The 13,243-nt window shown below is 42.8% G+C and overlaps 1 protein-coding gene across 6 annotated transcripts in view; it reads right to left on the bottom strand.

Moving 5' to 3' along the window:
- PRKN (parkin RBR E3 ubiquitin protein ligase) overlaps nucleotides 1–13,243 on the bottom strand; it is a 1,292,545-nt gene that overhangs the window by 178,764 nt on the left and 1,100,538 nt on the right. For all 6 annotated transcript variants that reach the window (XM_059176590.1, XM_059176589.1, XM_059176592.1 and 3 more), the window contains one exon: nucleotides 800–949. In XM_059176590.1, coding sequence (XP_059032573.1) covers nucleotides 800–949 — 150 coding nt within the window. The remainder of the gene's footprint in view (nucleotides 1–799; nucleotides 950–13,243) is intronic.

Below are 13,243 nucleotides of genomic sequence, written 5' to 3'. Positions count from 1 at the left end.
CTATAATTTAGCAAAACTTTTTGTGTTTGAGTTATGCTTCCCTCACACCTCCCCTGTCAGCTTGCAGCCATAGATTTATTCAAGAAACCATCTGGGTCATACTGGTTGACCACGTAGAACAAACATTTTCCATGTTTCTTATTCTGCTTCCCTAAGAGGCACCATTAGTTTTGCTCCTCTCTATGTAAAATGATTTTTATGACACAATAACATTTCAAGTTTTCCATATTAATCTTCATTTTATTTCTTGAAATACTTAGGCAAACAATTCCGCTAAGACATCACTGATGGGAAATTCCTTTTCTCCTTTACTCTGTCTCCTTAAAGCCAACTCTAAAAAAGTAATAAATGTTTTCTCTGAATCAGCTGAGCACTGGAAAAAAAATGTTTACAAGTCTGGCCTAGTAATGCACAATGTCTTAGAGAAAACATGGTGACAAACAATGAAAGCAGAAACTCTTAGTAGGACCCTCTCCTCCCAATCAATGAATATATATGTGCATATCTGGGATCCTGTATCAGAATTTAAAAGTCTATTTTCTTTTCTTTTTTAAGGATGTTATTTTTCAGTAATCTCTACACCCAATGTGGGGGTCAGACATACAACTGGGAGGTCAAGAGTTGCATACTCTTCTGACAGAGCTAGCCAGGCACCCCTAAAGGTCTGTTTTGTTAAACATCAGTTTGAAGATGTCTGAGTGCAAAGGGAAAATGACAATAAAACAAATATATCATCATTGCCAATTTGCTAAAAGGAAACACAGAAACAATGACACCCAGAGGTGTAGGTGGTACTTACCCCACAGCCCAGACTGCTGCCTCCTTCACAAGTGACCTTCCTCATGCCCGGCTCTGGAAGCAGCCCTGCTCCGCAGCCAGGGCTAGGGCACAGCACCCCCCCCATCTGAAGCACACACTCTTCAGCGCCATATTGCTGGTACCGGTTGTACTGTTCAAAAACCAAAAAACAAAAACACATGAGTTTTTAAAACTCCTAATACTAAGATGGGCTGTTTTAGCCAAAATGTTAATGGTTGGTGGTGTGTGGATTTTCTTGTTCACGTGTTTTGGTAAAGAAAGGGGGTGGGTGGGTGGATGAGGTATGATCCAACATAAAGAAAGCCTTCCCAACTGCAATCGGCAAAACAGATAACTCTGTATTTTTAGGAAACTCCCTCCCCACCCCCAAAGTTTGTTCTTTTAATATTACTACCATCAACTGCACTTAATAGTCTTAATTCACACAGATTTTAGGAAATACAGCTATATTTTAAGTTATGGACACACAACGCATCATTATCAAGCTCATCTAGTGGTAATTTTCATGCCTCTCTTCAGGAGTCTATGGGCTTTTTTAAAACCATTTTGCAAATAGGTCCTGATATTCCATCCTGTGCTAACTGTGGGCAGCCCAAATGATATCTGAGCATATCTGAGCAATACTGAGCACATTCAGCTTGAAGAAGAAGGGATTCTTTCCCTTTCATTATTATTCTCTTACTTACAGCATGTTTCTTTTATCCCTGAGTTTATCACGCTGTTGCGTGGCTCAACGCCCTCCCTGGTTTCCCCAGCCTGCAAAATAGAACCAGACAGGGCAGTGTCTAGGGTCTTCCTGTTGTAGCCCTGTTATTGTTCTCCTCGTGTTATCTGATCATATTTGCTTCTAAACTCAGATCAAGTCAAGTGAATTTGCTCAGGTGTGAATTATTTTATGCAACATTCGGTGATCATCTAGTCTGTATGTGTCAGACCCTACTGTGGGCGCTGGGGACACAGCAGTGAACAAAACAGACACCTCTGCTCTCGTCCCCATGCCTCTAACAATAAATGCTGAAAGGTTATATTTCAGTGGAAGGAGAATAAAAAACAGAGAAGAAGCAGAGTTCGGAGACAGTGGGGACTATAATTTTGAAGAGGTGATTAGGGGATGGGGGATGCCTTATGAAGAGGGTACGTGGAAGCAAACATCTAAGAGAGATTAGAAAAGCAAACCATGTGGCTACCTGTGGGAATGGGCTTTCAGGTCAAGGACAGAGCAGCACCAAGAAGTAGAAGCCAGAATGCACTTGGTGCTCTGAGGTACAGCAGAGGCCAGTGTGGCTGAGTGACAGCAGACAGGGAAACGGCAGAAGACGTGTCAGAGAGTTCTTGGGGGTCTGGGCTGTGAAGGTCCCTGAAGGCCACTAGGAGAAGTCTGGCTGCTATTCTGAGAGATATGGGAACCACGGGAGACTTTGGAGCTGTGGGGTGACATCATTTGACTAATCTTTTAAAGACAGCCATCTGGCTGAAATATTCAGAATTGACTCTCACGGGCAAGGGATGGAAGGAGGAAGCAGAGGAGCAGCAGGAGGTTTTCAGCAACCCACATGAGAGACGGCGACGGCCTGAACCAGCAAGCGAGCGGTGGGGGGGGCGGGGTGTTGGCTGGATATATTTTGAAGGCAGAAATGGCAAACATTTTTAGGCAAATTGGATACATGGCATGAGAAAAAAAAGCATGAACGTAATGTTTTTGTCTGAGGAGACAGGAGGACAGACAGACAGACACACACACACAGAGAACGTAAGAGACAGAGAATGAACTACAGAGACATGGGAAGACCTAAGAAAAAATGGGTGTGTCTGCATATGTGTGAGTGTGCATGGGCACGTGTGTGTGTGTAGGTTGGGAGTTGGGAAAAGGAGTCGTGATTTCTCCTGTGCTCATCTGCAGTTTGACAAACTGCTACATGGTAAGATGCTGCGCAGCTAACTGAATATGAGTTTGGAGTTTAGGAGAAAGAGAGGGTTGGAGATACAAATTTTGAAATCATATGTGCATGGAAGGCTGGGAAGAAAAGGGTTAGCCTCAGACCTCCCATGCATTTGCTCATTCCTCTGCCCCAGGAAAGAAAGAAAGATGGCTTGGTCAAATCCTTTTGCAAACATGCTAATGGCGCATCCATACAATGGCATTTACCAGAAAAGACTTCTTAACTATGGGATACATTAAGCAGGAAATGCTTCCGTGGTGAATGATTCCTTGAGTGATGAATGATGAGACAGTTTATATAACTGAGAGATTTCATGTTAATGATCATTTGGTGAACTTCTGAGACCTCATTTATTAGGTCTGGCCTCGAGTACACACCGTAAGATGCTGAGAAATGACCCAGGACCATGCTAAACGACCCGCCCTTCTCTGTGCTTTGTGTGCGCCTCATTATTACCCGCATCCTTGAAGTTATTAGTAAAGCTTGACACAAGGCTACATCTATGATTCCTGTGAGTCTGATTTGACAATCCAACTCTGTGTTATCTCAGGAGTCATGAGGCTGGCTGAGACTATCTAACCTTTGTAGGGGAGAAGAGAAGGAGCCAGAAAAGGGGACTGAGAAGCAGCAGCTTATGAGGCAGGTGGAAAATGAAAAGGATGTCGGTGTCCCGGAAGCCATGGAAACAGAATTCTTCAAGGAAGGTGTCATGATATGTCTCAAGAGGTGCACAGAAGCCAATTACTGAAAATTGGTTGAGGTTGGAAATGCAGATGTCACTGTGATCTTGACAAGAGCCATTTCAGGGGAGTCATGGAGCCAGAAACCTTAGCGGAGTCAAATGGAGTAAAGACAGAATTGGAGAAAAGGAATTTTAAGAGCTGAGAATGGGTCCTTCTTCCGGTAGGAGTCTGGCTGAAAAGGAGAACAGAAGCATGGGCTAGCAGCTGAAGGGGGGCAGTGGGGCTAAAAGGATTTTTTAATTGGAAAAATGATAAGCTTGTATGTTGAAGGGAATGATGGGAAGAGAGGAGAGAATTGATGATGTCATCTAAGAAACAAGCTCTCTCTTTGGGTAGGTGGAGGAGTGGGATCCCAAGGGTGAGTAGAATGGTTGGCGTGAAGAGGGAAAGCTGCCATCCTTAGCAAAGGAAGGAAGGCAGAGTATCTGGCCCCAGTTCAGAGAGACAACGGAAGTGTTGGTGGAAAACTGAGAAGAGAAGAAACGTGTCAATGATCAGGGGAGAGGAAATGGAAGGAGGCAGCTAGCATTATTGCAACCCGTTTGTAGGCAGAGATTATGAACTGCAAGAAAAACTAGTCAGTAGAATTTTATGTTTTTCTCTAACACCTGGCTGCAAAATACAGAGTAGACAGGAAATTGGATTTAAGCCAGGTGGGAATTTGGTCAGACTTACATAAGAGACCAAGACACTCTTTAGTCCCTCCTAACACCTATGTGCATCCCTTCATGCAACTGTGAATGAACTCAATAAACATGTATCAAACCCCTCTGCGGTGCTCAGCTCGGTGCTGTACCTCTGGACTGTTCAACCTTCATGCCTTGGCCTATCCAAAATGGGTACAAAGTTTTAGTTTTCAAGATGAGTAAGTTCTGGAGATCTAACGTACAAAATGGTAATATAGTGAATAATATAATACACTTGAAATTTGCTAAGAAAGTAGGTATTTCAGAACTACAAGGCTTTTACTTAACATTTTCTATTTCACATCTGTATCTCCCTTCTTCTACATTGCTTCTTAAGAACACAGAGGATGATGGAAGAAAAAAATATTCCACACTAGCTCATTTGCTTGATCTCACACATATACAAAGATATTAGAATAACACTATCAATATCATTATGAATATGGTTGCTAAAAACCTTACATATTTTCATATGCTATACCATTTCTTCTGTCAAATTTTTCTAATATCTGGACTGTATATATATTGTTGAAACATATGGCCATTCTATATTATGCTTTTTTTTTCTTAATTTTCATGTTATCTTGGGTCTAAACACACACACACACACACACACACACACACACACACACACCCCTCATGTTCACCACCAGTCCTTGTGTTAATGTCTCTCCACTAATTTTGGTTGTCAGAAGTACATTCTCCAGTAAATTCCTCAGAAGGAGTGTCTGGGGAAAATACTCAGTGAGGTCTTACATATGGGTGACAGTTCCCTTGGGGGACTTTATGTTTGGCTGGACATAAAGTTATGGGCTCACAGTTTTCCTCCCTTGAGCACCTTTACTGTCTCATTCCATGTGCTTCTGGTGTAAGGAGTTATGGACAAGCCTGATGACAATCTGTTCTCTTTTTTTCCCTTTACAAATTGAATTGATAATCTTTTTATCCAGATGCCCAAAGGATTTTTTTTTCTTTAGAAACTATAGTTTTGTTAGAATATATCTTGATGCTGGTCATTATTTGATCAATGTCCATGATTTAAGGAAGCTGTTTTGAATTTAATTTTCAGCATTTGCTCTAGTTCCTTGCTTCAATGTGTTTCTTACAGGATTTGTAGTATACATGTATTGGATCTTCTTTACTCACCTTCTCCATCTGTCAACTTCTCTGGAATCTGTCATCTCACTTTATTTTCATGTTTTAGAAGTTTCTTCTTTTTCACTTCCTATTTCTCTTAAGACAATATCTGTTATTTATTTTTATTTGTATAATTTCTTAATCATATTGTCCTTTTGAAATGGTTACTCTAGTTCCCACCTGATGGACTGTTTTCTTGTGTCTCAGGATGTCATTCTGTTTTCCATTCTCTGCAGCCTCTTCACACTTTGTATGGGATTTAACCTTGCTTCTTCCTGTTTCACAGTTATATGTGAAATCCATTCTCCTGCAACTTTAGAAACAAGTAGGATCCAGCATAGATCTTGGTGGCTCTAGAACTTCCTTTTCTGGTGTGTGGAGCTCCTTTCTATGATTCCCAAGCTCTGCTGCCTCATTTTTAACTGGATTTCCTCTTTCCTGATCCCCTTTTCTATTCCAAGCACGTTTCTGCCTTGACTCGAAAGAGATCTTTTTTTTTTTTTTTGGTTGTAGGATGAATTAATGAAATCTAACTCCTATGAGCACCAATTAATTAAATACTTCCAACAAAATAATCAATGGCAATGGGAATTAATAACAGTGATGGAGGATGGACTTCTATTTTAAATAAATGGCTCCCAAGCAATTGGCTATTTTCTGTTTTAACGAAATATCCCCTATCTATTTAATTTAGTGAAGCTTTTTTACTACTATGAGGATAGCTTTTATCTATGAAGAAGTTAACCTATGGACAAAGTCCAATAACCCTTTAGCAATTCCTGCTGACTGCATTCATAGTGGCCTCAGATACTGACAAAATGTGGAATTATGTTCTTCTTTCCATTTATTAGCTAAAGAACTTATAAAAAATGACTTTATTATAGTCATTCTATTTGCAATACACTCAAGAGAATTTGAGCATGCAATTTCTTTTCTAAAGGAAGACAAATATTTTAACTTATATACCTGGTAATTTCCGATAATTAAAAAGTACACATATCTGAAATAAAACCTATGCTTATTGAGTGCATTACTTTTTTTTTTTCTTAACCATGAAATTTATAAGAACAAACATTTGACCTGAAGATAGTAATGAGTTAGTATTCACAGAAAGCTTCATACCCTAAGGAAAGAAATTAGACATGTAATTATCTGTAAGTCATTAGAGATACTTATTTGATTCCCTTCAAGATAGGGCCCACATTTCCATGGATTCCTTTCAGCCACTTACTGGCACGATGTTAAAAATACGTTGAAAGAACCCGACTATATATTTCCTAGAGAGTTGTAACAAATCAGCACTAAGTAGAGCAGAATATCTATATTCATCTAAGTACAAAATACACACAATTAGTAAAGCGATAAATGGTCCCCAATCAGGGAAAGTGAGCAGATTCTGATCAGTTCGTACTACTTGTGTCATATTTAAAGGCTTTCTTCACTTGTCAATAATGGAGAGCATTTTATGAACAGAACTGAAGGAATGTGATTAATTTGTAATGTGTATTAAGTCTGTGTAGAATCTACTCTCAGGTGAGCTCAAAATAAATTATCTAAAAATCCCTGATTTATTGTTTGTCTTTGGATTCACGATGAGTGACTGTGTGCGCACCTGTGTATGTGTAGACATATTCATCCTAACCTGCAACCAAATCTGTTTAAGCTATTAAAACTAGTTTGTCAATTTATAGATATATTTTCATAAAATGGATAATCCACAGACAGATGACTGAGATAATTTAGAGTCACAACATGATGTTCATAAACATTTTTGAAAATAAATATTAACAAAAGGCATACTACTTTGCCCCTAAGGAAAAAATTTTTGAACATTTCTTGTATTTCATCAGATTATAGTGAAAATGCATTCCATTAGTATGACCTATCTAGGTAAAAATCTCAACTCATTGCTATGGCTTATGTTTTATTTATTTGAAGAGTAAATTACTCAATCTTTGTGTGTATGCTCATGGATTCTCCTAAGAATGGAATTTTTTTTTTTTTAAAGTACAAAGTTCATAGAAGTTTCCATAAACTGATATTTTAGGAATCTGAATAATGAATCATGGGAGAGTACAATCAAGGAGAGGTTGTATTTTGGTGGTCTGTAGGTAGGTAGAAGAGTTGAGTTGGGTGGAATATTGTTCTGTAATGAAGCAAGAGTCACAGGTTCAAATCCCACATGGGCCAGCTGGTTTCCTCTTTCTTAGTGGCCACTGACTGCTTGCTAAAGATTCGTGGTCACTTGAGGGGTCGGGCTGGGAAGGATCTGCGCCTGACTATCCTGCACCACTGGGAAACCACCCAAAAGACCTGTGTGGGAAGACACAGACCTCTTTGTCGTGATATTGGACTTGCATGCTTTCCTAAGAAAATAAAGCAAAAAGGAACCCGAATTTTAAAAACCGCAGAAAATCTGAAGAAAGGAATACTAGGTAAATCTAAAATCTGAGAAAACTGGCAAATGTTCTGTCAAAATGAGTCACAGCTTGTCAGCAGTCCAGGAGATCTGTGGCAGCTTTTCAAATTCTCTGAGCAGGGAAGGAGGCTGTTTTTGTTCTGCTGTGGAATTTTCCAGAGCGTCCTTTTGGGGGCACTCAGGTATAGCTACAAAACAAACCCTATACAGGCTGGGGCCTGTCTTGCTTTCTGCTCCCTAAATTCTGGCTTCTGCGAAGTCTTAGCCACAAGCACCCAGGGATTCCCTCCCTGGGTCCTCTCTCTGAAACCCGCGTGGAGGAGAGAAAACCCCATCCGAAATATCATTCGCTGAACTACTACTCTGTGCCAAGCGACTGTGCCAACACTTTGCCTGTGCAGTTCATTCTCTGTCTACTCTGGAGACTAAAAGAAGAGGCCACTGAGTTACACAGAAGTTCAGTCCTTTGCTGACCTTCACACAGGCAGGACAACCCCAATTCCAAATCAGAAATCAGGGCTATGGCTCCAAAGAACACCCTTTCCCCAATACCAAGCTGTGTCCACTTTTTTCTCTTTTTCCCTTTTTATTAAAAAACAACAACAACACAAAAAAATCAAAACCAACCAAACAACAAAAAAAAAACCCCTTTTTTTTCCAGCTCACTCTCATTCATCTTTTAGAAAATAAAGAAAAACAGTTTATTAGAGAATTTCCTCTTTGGATAAAAAAATCTCAAATAACTTTATAGAGAAACACACATTTATCATGAATCCATTTCTCCTTGCTATGCAGAGGATGCCCTATTTTCTGTATGTATTAGAATTTAAAAAACAACAACAAAAACAACAACAACAAAGCTTGTTAAATTCTCAGTAACCTTAATCTTATTTTTCCTCATTTGCAGGTAGTTAGCCCTGGGGGAGTTGGTGACAGCCTCTGTGGGCGTGCCTGCCACACTGCTGTTTGTAGTCTCTGTTCTGTTGCTAATAATGTTTTCTTTATCCCTGGACATCTGTCATCGACTGATGAAGTAAATTGGCTAGAGAAAGAGCTGGACCCTGTTCACTACATGGAGAAAACAATCATTAGGATGGCTGAAATCAGATATAAGGAGAAACCAGATCAAACAGCACCTGCAATATAATTGGAGCAACGGACTGTATCCTGGATTGCAATTTAGGAGGTTTTTTTCTTTTTTAAAACATTTTTAATTTGTTCTATTTTTTCAAAGTAATTTCTATGCTCAATGCGGGGCTCAAACTCATGATTCCCAGACCAAGAGTCGCGCGCCCCGCCGCCTGAGCTAGTCCAGGGCCATGAAGTTTTTGCTTTTTCAGATGTTCCTGATGACATGATGTCAGGAAATATTTCAACGTCCAGTGGTTGTGGAACCTTCCAGAAAGGAGGTCAGAAGCAATCGGCTGCTTTATCCCTTTTCTCTTCTGTGGCCATGGCAGTGCTCCCAGGAGGGCGAGGCTATGAAGGTGGGTTCCCGTGGGCTGTTTTCCTCACAGGAGTTGTTTCCGTGAAAGGGATTCCAGAGACTTCTGGAGGTTTTGCAAACAGGACAGCTAAGCACAGGCTGTTGGTAAGGGCAGTCAGCAGAGAGCGGGGGGCCCATGGACGCATGGTACTTCCCTTTTACTACAGTCCCTGAGAAGCAGGCTTGAGCAGTGCGATTGCTGGCCTCCAAACTCAAGCGCGTCACCTTCAGAGGAAGGGGACTTGTCATGACTTCCTCAAGAGGCACCTCGGTGCTACCCCCCCGCCCCCCCCCCCCCCCCCCGTCTCTTCCTGGGCTTTCCTTTCCTCAAAGGCATTTTCAAATGTTGGGGCTCCTTAGGGTTCACATGGTTCCTGGTCTTTTATCTCCATTTGGCAACTCCCATGGATTTAAAATACCAGCTGCCCAGGGTGCCTGGAGCTGGAACAGCATATGACTCTTAATCTCAGGGCCATGAGTTCAAGCCCCATGCTGGGTGTGGAGATTATGTAAATAAATAAACTTAAAAAAATAAAAATAAATAAAATAAAATACTGTTGGCACGTCAGAGACTCCACATCTGTCCCTCTATCTCTGACCCCTGACCTCTGTCTCCTCTGAACTCCCAATCACACATCCAAATCCCGATTTGCCTCCTCAGTGCTTCGGGCCTATCCCATCTGCTCAGACCTGGGCCCCGGGATTCCTCCCCTCTGTCTTCCCCTTCCTACCATCTTTCGCATCTTGGTAAGATAAAACAGTAGGACTCCTTCGTTTCCCTGACCCGCAGCTAATCAACCCCTGAGACCTTTCATCCGACCTCTGAACGGTCACTCCCCTCTCTTTCCTGTGACAACTGTCCTGATCCAGATGCTATCCATATTGGACCAAGACTGACATTCTTGAAATGTAATTTGGTTAATGCCCGCCCCCTGCTTAAACTTAAATTCAAGAATTTCCCATTGAACATAGAATTAAATTTGGATCTCGAGCATGGCCTACATGGTGTGGATGCTCTGCATTTTTCATCACTGTCCCCCTTGATCATTAACTCCCGGCCGCACTGCTTTCATGTAGTGGCTTGAACAGAGCAATCTCTCCACCTCTTGGGGGTCACTGAACACATGCTTCCCTCTGTTTCGAATGTTCTTCTATCCTATACTGAGCTCCCAGCTCAGCAAGTAGTGGTGCCATCTCAACCTTGAAGGTTCACGGTCCCTTGGCTCCTTATTCAAAATAGGTTAAATCTCAATCACGGTTTTCATCTTAGCCTTTATCATGATTTGTTTGTGTGAGTTCCTTGTTGACCATTTTATCTAACACTAGCACAGCAATAGAACAAAAAAGGTATTCACGAAATGTCTGTTGAATAAATGAACTTTGTTTCCTGAAAATTCTGGTGATTGAACCTGAGGTGGGGGAAGCTGATATAAATACAGGTACTTCTGAAACTTGGTTCTTCTGAAGGCTCTCCTAGCCCTATGGACTGATGACAGATATCACGCCTGGTGGGCCTTATTTTTTTTCTTTTAAGGCTCACCTTGAACTCTGGAGTCGCTTATGACCTACTATATGATAACATCTTTGCCAAGTAGGTTGGACTTGGGGGCATGAAAGGTGCTTCATGAACATGAATTATAAAGACAAGTCACAGCGCCAAGAGGCTAAAGTAAATGGGTTATGCTAAACTCCAAGGAGTTTTCACTATATTTTTATTTTAGGAAGGCAAGTTATTTATAGTGTGTAATGATTTATTTTTAATCTAGATCCCCCAAATCAAATGCCTACTAGGGACTGATGAAAATGGAAAGGAATCTACATATGAAGAAATTAGATGACTGATAAGCATCTCCACCATCCAGCAATGGATTCAGTAATTAACCAGTATCTGTGTTCCTCTTATCAGTTCACTTTTAGGTGCACATCACATTTATTTTATTGCCTACCTTGTTGTACTAGTTCAGTCTACTAATTGAATAGAAATAATGTCAATAGTATTTAAATCAGAAACATTTTAGTATAGCACGTACTGTTTGCAACTCACTTTGCAATCCTATTTATTTCCAAAAACTCTAAGAGATGACTGACCATTTCTCTTCCTTTTCTACGAATGGGAAAGTCACATTAGTGAGGGAATGAAATGATGTGTCCAAGGGCACTTGTAACACACAGTAATATAAAGTTTCTTTTCATCGAGTGATAAAAGTTGCCTCCAGCATCCAGAGAGAGCCTGAATGTTTCAACTGCTTCCAGAGAGGGAGAGGCCACCCTACCCCAACCCTCAGGAGCTGGTGGGGCTGGACTGCTCGGCTTTCTCTCCTGAAACTCAGCTACCGTCTGCCCTGAGGCCACCAGCTTCTGTCATGTATCATCAGGACAGAAATCTCCCAGACTGGCACATCTGATTTGTATCAGTCCCTGAAGCAGTTCCTGGGCCCCCTGTCCTTCTCCCGTCTGATGCCCATCCCCCTACATGGCTCTGTGCATCCCTTTGCCCTACTTTGTCCTCGAGCTGCCCGACTCCTGCCCCTGTGCTGGGGAAGCCAGGGCTGACATTAGGAACTTCCCTGTGACTCCAATCCACTCCCAAGGTTCTCTCCTGTTCTCCCTCACTGAAACTGGCTCCTGCCCTGGGACACCCCCTCCCTGGCCGCTCCCACACGTTTTCTGCACACTCTGTACCACCAAGCATTGCTCAGCAACGCTCCAGTCGAACAGTTCTCTTCTCTCCTGGCACCAGCCCTCCAGCCGTGAACTTGAAACCATCAGTGTCCACTGGGGGCTCTTCCTCCGTCGGCAGGCAGCTCCTGAGCCCCACCCCCAGTCTCTCTCTCGCTCCCATTTCTCGAAGCTTCAGTTGGTGACTCACCAGAACTCTCTCCAAGTCGGCTCTGGTGACAATTCTGGAGGGTCTCAGTGTCCACACGGGCCACACTTCCAGCACCCCGGCTCCCCGAGTCTGTGACCTCAACCTCTGCAGCCAACTTTTCCTCCGTCCTGAGCCGGCCATCAGCACTCCTGGCCTCCTCTGACCCCACCATTGCCAGTCCGTGCATCCCTCCACAGGCCAGGCATCAGGGATCTCATTCTTTGGCCAACACCTACTTTCCCAGCTAAAGCTTCCTAGTCCTTAAACTCCAAAACCTCTTTGGACCCACTGGGACCTGGAACCAACAGACCAACTACCTTTCCCAACCCTCTCTTCTCACCCCACTCTCTGCTCTCCTAGTGGAGAACCGAACTCGGAGTTAAACCCAACTCTGGGTTTTCTGCCCCTGTGTCTACACAGCTGAATGTGACAGAAAGACACCAGGCTGACGGATCTCGCTCCAAACTCATTTCGTTCCTGTGTATTTACTCCCTCTCCTCCTAAATGACACGGGAAAGCTCCCATCTCCACTCCCAGCTGCCAACTTTTCCTCCTGTTTCACTAAGAGGAGCCCCAGCAGCGATCACCCTGCCTATGCAGCGGTCCCCTCTGCCACCAAGCTGAGCGGTCCGTGCTTGTGTCTCAGCAGAGCCTCCACTCAGTGGTGGTGAGCCGGGACCTTGGTCCTGATGGCCTCTCCTCTCCGCTGCAGCACCAGCCCCGCTACTGCTCTACAGAGTCACCCAATCGACCCCTAAACATGCCTCAGCTTTTCCTATAAAAGAAGAAAATGATCTTACTTCCACATTCCCCCACCCCAGCTGCCTCATCTCTTGGCTTTCCGTTACAGCCGAGTTCCTCAAAAAGGGAGTTCCCGCTATTTGCTCTCTCCCATTCCAACTCCTCCTCCTCTCACATGACCCCAACTCAAGCAGGCTTTCACGCCCGCCATTTCCTGGTCAAGGTCACCAATGGCCTCCAAGCTTCAAATTCCAGTTCATTTCTCACCCAGCTCCTGCTTGGTCTCACGGAGCACCGATGATCAGTCTTCCTCCCAGAAATACTTCCTGCCTTTGTCTTTCAGGGCACACTTCCCTGGATTTCTTCCCACTTTACTCCAACCACACCTCGTATTGTATAATGC

This window comes from Mustela lutreola, chromosome 6, assembly GCF_030435805.1.
Source record: "Mustela lutreola isolate mMusLut2 chromosome 6, mMusLut2.pri, whole genome shotgun sequence".
Lineage (NCBI taxonomy): Eukaryota > Metazoa > Chordata > Mammalia > Carnivora > Mustelidae > Mustela > Mustela lutreola.
Note: the sequence above shows the minus strand (reverse complement) of the source record. Positions and strands in the feature narration are given on the sequence as shown.